A 14,093-nucleotide genomic window follows, 5' to 3' on the forward strand; every position below is an offset into this window, starting at 1 on the left:
CTGTAGAAATTGCCTCTTCTCTCACTAACTCATATCATGATCTTGTGCAAGTATCCTCTGAAGCTGAATGTTCTCCATTCCCCCTACCCCAACTCTATGTTCTTTGGTATGACCGAGGCAAATTACCCTTTTCCTTACATTATGCATTATACCTCCTGTGACTTTTCAGCAAAAATTTATCAGTGAATACTAAACAACTTAGACACTAAAAACACCTTCTTGTCTTGCTGGCATCTTTCCAATAGTACTCAAACAATGTGATCTAGAGTTGACATCTGTTCTTTATGATCTTATGTACTCAGCTGGCACTTATGCCAGCACATGGAAAACAAGCACATATCTAACTTATTCCAAAAAAAAATGGGAAATGAAAATCTATTATCAAATTGTCATTACCTCTCTAATATAATGAAGAATATCATCAGTAATCAACTTCTCCACTACTTAGAAGCCCACAAGTTAATCAGTGACTGCTAGTAGACATCCACCAATTTAGATCCATGGATGACCTCTTACCTAAGTCACCCACCATTGGACATGTGCTATAAAAAAGTTCATAGAGGTATGTACTGTCTCTCTCTTCACAGTTCCAAAACTTTTAATCATGTTTGGCATTGAGACCTACTCAGCACATTGCATCCTTTGAATGGTAGAAATACCTAATTACAGAGACAGCTTTCTCTCTGACTGCACTGCATGATATGGTGAATGGTTCCCTCTGTTTAAGCTTTGCCACCAGTGGAGTGCTTTGGGGCTCTCTGTTTCGCCTACTCTCTTTCTCCTACACATGAATGACATACTCTCGATCACCACTAATCCTATTGACGCTTTGCTGATTACTCCATTCATTCTACTCATTCGACAAATCTTGCAGTGCAAGGACATCCCAATCCCAAGCCTTCATGATCATCTGCATGAATGCCTTAAATAGTGGCCTTCATACCATCCTTCACTGTGATGAGAATGACTTGGTCACTATCAATACCACCAAAATACTCTTTTGCCTTTTCCTTTACAAGGAGACCTTAGCTTACCTGCCCTTACCCTCAGCAATGCACAAATCACCAGACAGGATCATATCTCTTTTTAGGGAAAAAAAAAATTTGTTTTTTTCTAAAAAGAGATATGCTTCTGTCTGGTGATTTGCCTATTTGTGAAATCCCAAATCTACCCATTCTTAGAATACTGTTCACATGTTTTGGGGATGCCACACCTAACACTTCCCTGAAAATTCATAATGATGTTCAGAGGAGAGCGAAACTCTCTTTAATCTCTATCCTACAAATGTGCTACTTTCTACTCAGCACCTTTTGTATAGTACTTACATAGTTAGTGCCCCACGGAATTGGCAACCATAATTTCTCCACTTTTGTTGGGTCTGCTAAAACAAGTGCAGCAGCTGCCCAGCATTCACTTTTTAGAACAACTGCAAACATACCAAACCCGTCCCCTTCTTTTCCTCTTTAATTCCATCTCCTATGCCCGCTGGAACAGCCTTCTTCATGAAGTTTTCCCAAACAACTACAACCCCAAATTTCAAGAAAAATGTCAGTAAACTTCTTTTACAACTCTCCTTATGCCCATAAATGGAAACGATGTTCTTAAAGATCCTCAGTTCTAAATGAACTGAAGTTCTTTTGTCATGTAGGGAATCTTTATCTGTCATGTAGGGAATTTATATCTGTCATGTAGGGAATCTATATATATACACACGTATGTGTGTATGTATATATAAAGCAAAAATAGTGTTTATTTGTGGACTCTTCCAAAACCAAGTTAAAAGTAGTTTTGTTGTGTAATATTAATAAGAAGGCTTCAGTATTTCATCACTGTAATAAATACATGTGTGACTTGAAAATGTCACACATGTATTTATTATGTTTCGTGATGTTTAATTGCAATTCGCAGAATTTTTTGCATCGATTCATGACTGTAGACGAAATTTGGATCCACTGCTACACACCTGAGTCCAAGCAGCAATCAAAACAGTGAACAATGCCTGATGAAAGAGGACCGAAAAAAGCGAAGACCATTTTGTCAGTTGGGAAAGTGATGGCCACTGTTTTTTGGGGGATTCCCAAGGAATTATCATGACAGACTATTTGGAAAAGGGTAAGACAATAACAGAAGTCTATTATGCATCATTGTTGGACCTTTTAAAAGAAGAACTGAAGAAAAAACGGCCAAGATTGGCACACAAAAAAAGTGCTCTTTCATCAAGACAATTCACCGTCCCACACATCATCCATTGCAATAGCAAAATTGCATGAATTGAGGTTTAAATTGGTTCCACATCCACCGTATTCACCAGACTTGGTCCTATGTGACTTCTTCTTGTTCCCAAACTTAAAATTTTGGCTTGGTGAGAAAACATTTTCTTCTAACAAGGGTGTCATGAAGGCTGTCAATGACTATTTTGCACAATTTGACAAATCCTACTTTTTCAATGGGATGAAAAAATTGGAAACTCACTGGGAACAAATATGTAGCCCTCGATGGAGACTATGTTGAGAAATAAAGGTGATGTTTTCCAAAAAAAAATGCGTTTAACTTACTTTTTTACCAAACTTTTCCAACAACCCTCGTAATGTGGCACATTATGCAAAAAAGATCTGAAACATATACCCCCCCCCCTCATTGATCCCAAAAATATATACCATTACCTATTAAATTGGGTCTCATGAAAAACTTTAATTATTCAAGTATTGACCTAAAATAGATCTGTATTTCAGTACAGATCTATTTTAGGTCAAGACAAAATTTTTAAAAAATTTCAGAAACCAAACTTAATGAAAGTATAGTTGTTGGCCTCAAATTAGGGAAGTATTAAAATATGAATACCTCATAAAGAATCTTACTAAAATAGAAGTGGAAATCATCAGAGATATCAGTAACAAAGCTGTAAATTACAAAGAACTAATGTCTAGAAAAAAAAATTTTTTTTCTAAAGATGCTATTCTTTGGAATTTTTTTTTCTTTAAAAAAAAAAAAGAGATATGATTCTTGTAGATCCAAAAATGAGTGACAAAAACTGGTTCTTTCTTTGATAATCTGAATATGAGTTACAAGCAGAGTTTTAGCAGAACAACTAGTAAAGGGAGACTGTTGTTGGGCTCCTGAAAAAGAGACTGCAGAGGTCTTCTCACAAGTGGAAATAAAATATTCACAGCAATTTTTAACACTTTTGTGTATTTTCTTACGTATTTTAAATATAGCAAATGTAAGGTACAACATGAATTTTGGATGTTAGTATTCATTTTATCAAAACTTTTTTTTCTTATTGAACATTATATTATTATTATTTGGACTCCATGGAGTTTAAAGACTCAACACAGGAGACCAAAACTATCCACACAATCTGACATACCTTGAACCCATTAATAGACAAAGCACTCACAACTGACTCTGGCAACCCATTCCACTTATTCACAACTCCCCAAGCAAAAAAAAAAAAATTTAGCCCTCACATCCCTACTAACTACATGTATATTCAACTTCTAGGGAGGAGATCTCTTGTTTTGGTCCCTCTAGCCAAGTGCTAAAACATTTCCTTTGCATCAATACTATAAAATCCTTTAAGCAACTTTAATGTTACTATCACATCCCCTCTTTTTCTCCTATCAGCCAACTTCTGCAGTCCACACACACACACCCTCAATCTATCCTCATGGGGAGCATTCCACAAACCACTCGCCATCTTAATCCCTCAGCTCTGAATCTTCTCCACCACTTTCTCATCCCCAAGGAAGCCAGGAGACCAGAGCACAGTAATCTGGATGTGGATATATCAAGGCCTTATAAAGAGCTATAACAACTTCCTTATTTCTACTTGTTAGTGTGTTCTTCAATAGCCAAGTAATCTTATTGACTAACTTAGTAACATGTCCTGTTAACTTTTACTATCTGTCTACTACCACCACCCCTAAATCTCTAGCCTCATGACTAGTTCCTTGTCAACAGTTTTCTTCCAGATTGTTTCAATACATTTTAGAGGGATTATATAGTAAGTCCAACTCATGTCATCTGCAAATTTAAAATTTGCAGACGACATTGCATTACTTGCAAGCACAGAAGAAAATCTACAGCGAATTTCTGATAAAATAAAGGAGGAGTGTATAAAATCTGGATAAAACATAAATATAGACAAAACAAAAATTATGCAAATAGGAAAAAGAAGCACCAATCTGAAAATTGAAATTGATAGTAAGAATCCAGAGTAGGTAGAAAACTTCACCTACCTTGGAGGAATTATTGAGTACAATGGTGAAATTATAAAAGATATAAACAGACGAATCAGTCAAGCATCCCAAACTTTTGGACGACTTAATAAAATATGGAAGGCAAGAGACATCAAACAAGTAACAAAAGTAAGAATCTATGAAACAGTGGTCCTCCCAATACTCCTCTATGGAAGTGAATGCTGGAATCTCAAAAAGGCTGAAGAGAAAAAATTATTAGTTACTGAAATGGGCTGGCTAAGATGATCACTTGGAGTATCTCTGTTGGATCGACTAAGAAACGAAGACATAAGGAAACGATTAAAACAAGAAATAACAATAATAGACAAAATCCAAGAAAGAAGACTGCAATGGTTTGGCCATGTGACCAGAATGGGAACAGAAAGACCACCATCTAAAACCCTGAATACAACGATGGAAGGTAAAAGATTTAAAGGATGGCCCAGAATTAGATGGATAGACAAAATAAAAGAGGACCTGAAAACCAAATCACAACAAGCGACATCAAACTGGACAGAATTGTTCGGACTCTCCCGGGACAGACAGAAGTGGAAAGAGTTCATTCAGCCTCATCATCATCCACATAGATGATGGAAGAGAGAAGAAGAAGACTCTTGAGAGGGAGAACAAAACCTATAATGCAATATAGCATGTGTGAACTAGTGGTTAGGAAGAAAAAAGGAATTTGCTGACATATTTGATGATCAGCTGCTGTACCAGTTAAACAGAGGTAGATGGTTTGGAGTTCTTTTGATAAATTATTATTATTTATATGGGAACACCATGGAGTCAAAAGAGTAATCGCAGGAGACCCACATTATCCATTAACACAAAACCTGTCATACATCTCCTTAAACCTATTCAATGTTGGGGTGCTCACAACCACCCCTAGCAATCCATTCCACTCATTCACCAGTTCCAAGAAAAGAACCTAGTCAGCACACCCTTACTAACCACATTCTTAGACAGCTTCCAGGGTGACCCCTTGTTTCCCCCCCCCCCCCCATGCATTGAAAAATTTCTTCTGTGTCAATCTTATAGTATCCCTTTAGTAACTTATAAATTTCTATCATATTGCCTCTCTTCTGCCTGTCAGCTAAACTCTTCAACCCACATCCTCAGTCTGTTCTCATAGGGAATATTCCACAGACCTGTCACTAGCTTGGTCACTTGTCTCTGAATCCTCTATACCACCTCTTGATCCCCAAGAAACATAGGTGACCAGATCTGTGCACAGTAGTCAACATGTGGCCTACTTACATGTGGCCTACTTATAAAGAGGGATAATAACTTCCCTATCTTCACTTGTCAGTTTGCTCTTCAGCATCCAAGTAATCCTCTGAGCTATTTCGCCATCTCTTGCAATATGTACTCTGAATTTCAAATTTCTATCGTCATCATTTAAAGTTCTTTTGATAAATTATTATTATTTATATGGGAACACCATGGAGTCAAAAGAATAAAAAGAATAAAAGAACAATACCTGTCATACGTTTCCTTAAACCTATTCACTGTTGGGGTGCTCACAACCACCTCTAGCAATCCATTCCACTCATTCACCACTTTCAAGAAAAGAACCTAGTCAACACACCCTTACTAACCACATTCTTAGACATGCCGGCCTGGTTGGCGTATCCCCTCTTCAGCCAAAAGGCTGTGGATTCGAATCCCGCTGTGGGCATGAATATTTGTCTGTGAAAATGCAAGTGATGGTGATGGGCAGTAGATGGCATTGGTGTAGATGATGCGGATGTAGTTGGTGGATTGAGTGGTGGAAACGGAGAATTGTAGAGTAAGTGCCCCCTCGATGTCTTTGGACTCACTGCAGGTGTCACATAATAATAATAATAATCATCATCCCAAGATCTCTAGCCTCATCAATTTCCTGTAAACTAGCACCATTGATATGATACGAAGTGCATAATCTTTTCATCCCAAAGTGCATTACCTTACATTGAATTGACACCGTTGTCATTTTCCCCTTCAGATCTTCTGCTGTATCATTAATATACAAATTAAAGATGAGTGATCCTAATACAGAGCTCTGGGGCACTCCACTAGTCACCCTCATTTGTCTTGATTCCACTCCACCATACACCATCTTCTGATGTCTACCATTCCCCCCCCCCCCATATCCATGCCACCAGCCTCATATGCATTCCAATTTGTTCCAACTTATATAATAGTTTTCCTTGAGATATTCTGTCAAATTGCAAAGGCCAGCAGTATCGTGATGTATCCATCCATTCCTGAATTTTACATTTAACAACTTTTTCAATACTTTAACTACCACTTCAGAGATACTGATTGGTCTGTAATTTGCTACTTCTGTCTTGGAGCCACCTCTATGTAATGGAACAACTATCTTACCTTCTTTCTACTCCCTTAAAACATTGCCAAAGATGAGACTCAAATTCAACAACTTCAGAGGCACTGCCAGTTTACTTGCACATTCTCGTAGCACACGAGGAAACATACCGTCCATGCCCATTGCTGTATTCACATTGATATTTTTCAATATACTGATTACCTCCAATTCATTTACCTTAATGCTCACATCAGTCTCTGTCACCTCAATAACTTCAAAGTCACCACCTGGATGATATACCCATGTAAAGTGATCACTTAGTAACTGAACTATTTATTGCACTTCTGTCACTTTCCTACCATCAGCACTGAGTAAAGTTGCCTTTCCATAATCATTCTTTCTCTTACTTGCTACGTAGTGAAAAAACTGTTTTGGATTTACTTTGGCCTGCTTATCTAATTTTCTCTCGAAATCTGATTTAGCCTTCCTTACTATACTAGTTACCCTTCTTGCTTGTGCTTTATGCTGCTCACCTTGTTGTTTGTATTGTATTCCTTTCACAATGCTTTTTTTTTTCTTTTTTTGCAACTCCTGCTTTATATTGCTAGTCATCTACTTAATCCCTGCTCAGTTTATCCTCCTCACCCTAGGTATGCACTCATATTTTCTTGGTCAAATGATCCTTGACCACTTCTCATACACTAATGACATTCATTCCATGTAGTTTCTTATGCCATTGCACTGCTCCAAGTTGCCTCCTAAGTTTGTCATAATCTCCAGCTTTGTGGTTCTGCATAAACCCTTTCTTGACTGAAATCTCCATATGTTGAGCTACCTCCCAGGACAAGACTGCATGGTCACTTTTCCTGATTGGAAGTAGCATTTACTACTATACTTCCCAGGAAGTAGTTACTACTGCAGTTATAGATAGATCTTCTGATGTTATCACCAGATCCAACATTCTCAAACCCCTGGTCCCTTCCATCATGTGCTGTTTCAGATAATTATCCCTGTTTAACTGTATAAATTCCATTTCCATTTTGCCATGCGCTCTTTCTTCTTTCCAATCTATATCACCATAGTTGAAGTCTCTCATGATAATTGCTCGGCTTGCACCCATTATGCTAATCTGCTGGTGTGTGTCATCCACATTTTCTTCTGGCTCTCCAAGTCTATAGCATCAACTAACAATATATTTTGACCTGTTGGCCTCTATCTCAGACTAGACAGCCTCAAACGAACCATTTCCATCAGATCTACAATCTTCCTTAAGTTCTATTTTTGTTGGTTGAAGTTCTTCAGCTATCATTAATAATACCCTTCCTCCTGCCCTATTTCTTCTATCTTCTCTGTAAATACAGTATCCATCACATTATATCCCTGTAACTACATCATTCTCTGACAACCAGGTCTCACTGATGCCAATAATTTTTCCAAGTTTAGCTGAACAATACTAAAACCCCCTCTCCTTTATTTCTGATGCCTCAGGCATTCATGTACATGCATTTTAACATCCCCTTGGACCCACAGTTACCCTTACAATAATGTCATTACCTGCCATTCAGATTCACAACCTGGGAAACTGCACCCAGCTCTTCATAGTCATTCCTGCACTCATACTTGTCTATACCAGAGGTGGCTAGACACATGCTTGATTGCTTCCCCCTGATATCTCTAGTTTCCCTGGTTTTGCACTTCCAACTCTCTCTGAACAAAACTTTCTCCAAGCACCTAACTCCAAAACCATTTAAGTGCCATCCATCAGGTATATATGGGTCATTACATCCATGAAATTCAATCTGCACATCTATAAACTGCACACCATTCCTCCTGCACAATCTTCTCATTGACTGATTGGCATCATGACCATTCTCAATTCTATCCTATCATACCAAGGCAGCAGACTTGCATCTCTTCTCATTGCTTATTTCTCACCTTTCAAATTATTTGTGCCTGCAAAACAATTAATGTGTTCTCCTCTTTCTTCTGCAAGCTTAAAGCTTCACTAACATCCTTTATCTTTTCTCCTAGAAAACATGCTTTCATCACTTTCTCATTGAATCCCCCATACAATACTATCTCTTTTCTCCCAGTTTGTCACACTTTTTGCTTTTTCTATTCATGCTTTCTTTCATTTTCCATTCTTTCTGTATCACATGCCAATCATTTCTCCAGTCACTCGAACTCACATTTTGTCCAGTGAAGGAGTCTGCATTCTATAACAATCCTGCCTTATATCCATAATATCAGTCACTTCATTCTTTCGTTCCTGACACAACTTGCATTTCTTATACTTGCTCATAAAATATTTCTGACAAATATTTTCTCCATTCTAACTCTTATACATTCCACAAACCAATTGCTCTCGGCAACGAATGTGTTAAACACAGCTACATTGCACTAAATCCCACACGTTGATATCAGTCAACATCAATGTCTTGGTTGTCATTCTTTCAATCTTGACACAACTCTCATTTCTTATAGTTGCTCATGAAGCATTTCTGAGCAAATATTTTCTCCATTCTAGCTCTCATAACTACAAACCATTCACTTTTGGCAATGAATGCACTAAATACCACACGTTGATATCAGTCAACATCAATGTCTTGGTCATTATTTTCTCTTATGCATTAGTACCATAATGAAAAACATTTCTGAAAGTATATCTTGTAAAGCTGACTAAAAACACCACTTAACAACACAGTCAAAAATAAACAACAAAATACCACTAGTTATATATAACAATATTGCTAATATCTACTGAAAAATAACTTATCTGAGCAACGTGTGTACTGCAGCTGCTACTAAGGAGAATGCTAGCACCTTCTCAATTGGAAACTGAACTGTACATGTTTGTTACGTGTGCACACTTGAAGCTACTCTTGTTTTAATATGAGGAAAGGAAAGAGCAGTGGTAGCCAATTCAGGGGAGCAGTGTCTATGAGGAAAGGGAAAGAATTCTTGAGAGAGAGAGAGAGAGAGATCATTGGTTAAGTGGGTTACTCTCTTCGGATATAATCAAGTAGATTTTATAGGTGTTTTTGGTGCACCATTCAGAATGTTGGAACAGCATAGTGAGGTTGAATGAATTTCAGGTTTGTACCAGCAAGAAGTAATGTCTTGAATGTAAGAGGATGCTAGATTTTTGGAGGCTGAGTTGACAATGGATGTGATGTTTTTGTATAGGAAAAGTATGCAGTGTGTATTAGCCCAGAATGAAAAATCTGACTTACGGAGATCTGGATACTATGAAAAATAAGAGGGAGTGAGGTGTGAGATCTTACAAGAAATAAGACATATTTTGGTAGTGGGTTATGTTAACTAGCTTGTCTTCACATTACTGACAAGGAGATCGATTTTTAAGACATTGGTTAAACTTAGGTCATTTTTGGCATCATTGCAGGGTTTGTTAAATGAAGGGAAATCAGAATGTCATCAGAGAGAGAGAGAGTGGATGAAAGCATGAAACTCTGTGGTACTTAGCATTGACAGATAGATGCAAGGAAACTACCATGACATACAGTGAATTACCAAGGATTCTGGTGACTAGTCACACTTGGCTAAAAGCAACCATAAGGTAGCTTAGTAAGGAGGCCTCAGTGTTAAACTCTACTGTGAAAATGTCAAGGGCAACCATATGACTATCACCAAATGATTCATTTACTTGTGTCCGTGACTGGGTAAGGTTGGCTAGAAGATTTGCTGAAACAAGATTAGTTGATCCATAATGGTGATCACTGATTAATTGGTGGATCATCAAGTAATAAAGAAATTGCTGGATCTGCATTGTTTTTAAGAGAATTCAATTAATATATATATATATACACACACAGTTATGTGGCTGAGTTACTCAGCTTGTGAGCAAGGTGGGAAGCATGGGAGGACAGAAATTATGGCCAAAATAACCTTGCTGATGTACCAGAGGGTTCATTGGCCATTTGAATGGGAGGCAGGTTTTATGTATCATTCCTTTCAAAGTCTTATTTAGATTTATTGATTTGTTTTTTTAACATATTTTGTGTGCCTGTAGTGTGGGACTCAGTGTGAAGTTGGGGGGGGGGGGTTGATTTAGGCTACTTGGCATGCTTGAAATGCCTTGGCAGAAATGTTAGAGAACTTATGCTTGGATTATGGTTGAGTGTGCTTGTGTGAAGTAGGAAATTAAAGGCCCTCATTCCAATAAGAATTATTTCAATTATTTGGTTGTTTGGCTCTGGAAAGTAGAAACAGTAATTAGACCATGGAAAAGAAGCATAGAATTCATAGCAGTTATTCAGTTTGGTACCACCAGAATAAGGTTATGGTTCTCTATTCTGTAAACGATGTGGTGATCTTTCACTAATCTAGCTTTGATCCTTAAGTGATAACATTTTTCATCACCTAAAAATAACAGTACAATTAAAAATAAAATGTTTTCTTTATTGAAGGTCACTTCTGAAGTTTAAAATGTTTTATTTATAGTTTATCCACTTGACTTAATCTATTAATTATAATATATTCTAATTTGAGAAGAGTACATCTTTAATCGAGAAATATTTTCTTTTGTTAATAGTGACTAAAAAAGAGCAGCTACTTCATGGAAATGAAGAGTGTGGAACACTGAACTTCCGATTTCATCATGGTGATCATACTTTTGGATCAGATAACACATCATTTTTTGTATATGTTCGCAACTTCAGCACCCCTATTGTTTTTAATATATCTTTTTCGCAGCATAGAACATTGGACTTACTGCAGTTTTTTGTTACATTTTCAAGGTTTGTACTTTTAATTTATAAACAGTACATTGCAGACACATCCTGCCATATGTTTAGGATGTGTGCTAAAAATGCAATCTATAAACAAATTAATTTTGCTTATAAGAATTAATGTATTAGGAGGAAATGCTTGAGGAGAAGACGTAAATTTCAAAATTTAAATACATGTTGACATTATTTTCCATCCATATCATGCTAAAAACTAACCAAAAATAGAATGATGCATTGTTGCATACAGTCTGTATATTGAATAATGATGAACTGCAGTGCTTTCTTTTTAAAGTTGAAATCTATTTCTCAGCATTGCAGGATATGGCAGACACATCCTGCCATATGTTTAGGATGTGTGTTAAAAATGCAATCTATAAATAAATTAATTTTGCTTATAAGAATTAATGTATTAGGAGGAAATGCCTGAGGAAACTTAAACTTCAAAATTTAAATACATATCAACATTATTTTCCATCCATATCATGTCTAAAATAAATGCTAAAAACTAACCAAAAATAGAATGATGCATTGTTGCATACAGTCTGTATATTGAATAATGATGAACCACAGTGCTTTCATTTTAAAGTTTAAATCTATTACTCAACACAGTGGTAGTTTTCATGATTTTACCAAAAAAAAAAAAAACTGCTGATATCAGTGTGTACTATTTAAAGGGGAAGAGGGAAATTTCTGTGATATCAGAGTGTGATTCCAAAATTCAAGGAAAAGGGTAAGATGAGTACACTGTTGTATGGCATAGCATCCATAAAGTAGTATATTTCTTTTCTGACATTTTTTGATATACAAATTCAGTATTATACTTTATCCATAAAGTAGATCTGTGTCATGGATAGCTCAGAAAAGTTAACTGCTAAGATCACAATGCAAGGATTCGGAGTATTGTTTAGTAAAAGAGAATATTATAATGATTAGCCAAAAAAAAAAAAAAAGGAAAAAAGCAATGATGTATCTTCATATTAATTGTTAATTGAATAACATATAGCAGTTTGTGATAAATATGCTGTTTTTTTTTAAACAGCATATTTATCATTTAAAAACAGCATATTTATAATTTTACTCCAGAATTTCAAGGTATCTTATGTTTTTAGAACAAAGTAATTTGACATATGGTTTGATTTTCATATTATTATTTCTTGGGAATCTCCATGAAGCCGAAGGATTCATCCTGAGAGGCTTGCCACACCTCTCTGTCTCTCTCTCCTTGAGTGCATTCACTGACAAAGCATAAAACAAACAGTGGCAATCCATTCTAATCATTCTGTTATTCTGAGTAAAAAATGTAGTCCTCATGCCCTTGCTTAACCACACTTTTACTGAAGTTCCAGGGATGTCTACTTGTTCCCCCACCGCCACCCCTTCTCTCTCTCTCCCCCAAACCAGACACTGAAATGAAAAATTGTCTGTATCAAATGTACAATGGGGGGCTGGAAAGTTCTGATAAACACCTAGAACAAAAATGATATTAAAGCAACTGATATAAACACAAGAAAGAACATACTAGTAGCAGAGTTATGAGGGTAACTAATGTTTTCTTATCTTCTTATATATCCTTGTATGTTCTTTCTTATGGTTATGTCAGTTGCTTTAATATCATTTTTGTTCTAGGTGTTTATCAGAACTCTTTCCAGGACCCACCTTCTATAATACCCTTTTAGTAACTTAAATATCATTTTCACCAAATTCCTGCCATGTACCCTCAAGGGGTGTACAGGATATGACAGTACTACATGAAAAAAATTACATCATTATTAACTTCCTATCTACAATTTTCCACCAAATCAGTCTGTTACTTGTCAAGACTCCAATATTATCAGATCTTATATTTCTATCGTCTAAGGCACTTTGTACCGTATCAATCCACCTACATCTTGGTCTTCCTCTGGGTCGTTTTGCTGCCAACCTGGCAGAGAACACTTGTTTTGCTAATCTTTCTTCGCCCATTCTGTTTAAGTGACCATACCACCTGAGATTAGCTCTGCTAATGCATTCCTGGATGTTGACAATGTCAAGTTCTTTCCTAATATCCTCATTTTTAATATGATATTGCCATTGATGCCATCTGTTCACGCCTTTAATCTATCTCAGGACTCTCATATCTGCAGTCTCCAGTCTTTGGTCAAGTGTTTTACTTCTGACCCAGCTATCAGATCCATAAGTTAAAACTGGTTTGAACACTGTCTTGTATACAGGTAATTTATTGTTCCGACTAATTTCTCTCTTATTCCATATGAATTTATTCAATTGACTTCCTACCATACCAGCTTTGCTGATTCTGTTGTCTATTTCTATATTTAATTTACCATCTCCACTAAAAATCGTGCCTAAGTAGCTGAAATGTTTCACTTGTTCCACAGGTTCTCCATTCACAACACAGTTGACATTTTCAATGATTCTGCCTATTTTCATTGTCTTTGTCTTTTTATTGCTGACCTTCATACCATATCTATTACAACAGCTATTCAATTTAGTCAGAGAATCTTGCAGACTTGTAGCGGATTTATTTAGAAGTATAACATCATCCGCATAAAGCAAAGAGCTGACATTAACATCTCCAATTTTGATATCATGTTTAATACCACTTTCCTTCATAATGTGATCCATATAGATAATGAATATCACAGGGGATAATGTACATCCTTGTGTCACACTAGATTTAACATTAAACCATCTTCCTGTACTTCCTTCAATTTTACTGCTGACTTACAACTGAAATAAAGACTAAGTTTTGCTTGATATAATGCCCCATTGACACCATATAACTGTAGCGTATTGAATAGC

General features: G+C 36.5%; 1 protein-coding gene across 2 annotated transcripts in view; it reads left to right on the forward strand.

Moving 5' to 3' along the window:
- The window catches only part of LOC150107557 (attractin-like protein 1), a 355,255-nt gene that overhangs the window by 292,598 nt on the left and 48,564 nt on the right, over window positions 1–14,093 (forward strand). For both annotated transcript variants that reach the window (XR_016548201.1, XM_090391383.1), the window contains exon 21: window positions 11,099–11,303. Coding sequence is in view for 1 of the 2 variants with exons in the window: in XM_090391383.1 (XP_090247509.1) it covers window positions 11,099–11,303 (205 nt within the window). In the remaining variant the exon portion in view is untranslated. The remainder of the gene's footprint in view (window positions 1–11,098; window positions 11,304–14,093) is intronic.

This window comes from Typopeltis vanoorti, chromosome 4 (genome assembly GCF_054136105.1).
Source record: "Typopeltis vanoorti isolate ZY-2024b chromosome 4, IOZ_Tvanoo_1.0, whole genome shotgun sequence".
Classification (NCBI taxonomy): Eukaryota; Metazoa; Arthropoda; class Arachnida; order Uropygi; family Thelyphonidae; genus Typopeltis; species Typopeltis vanoorti.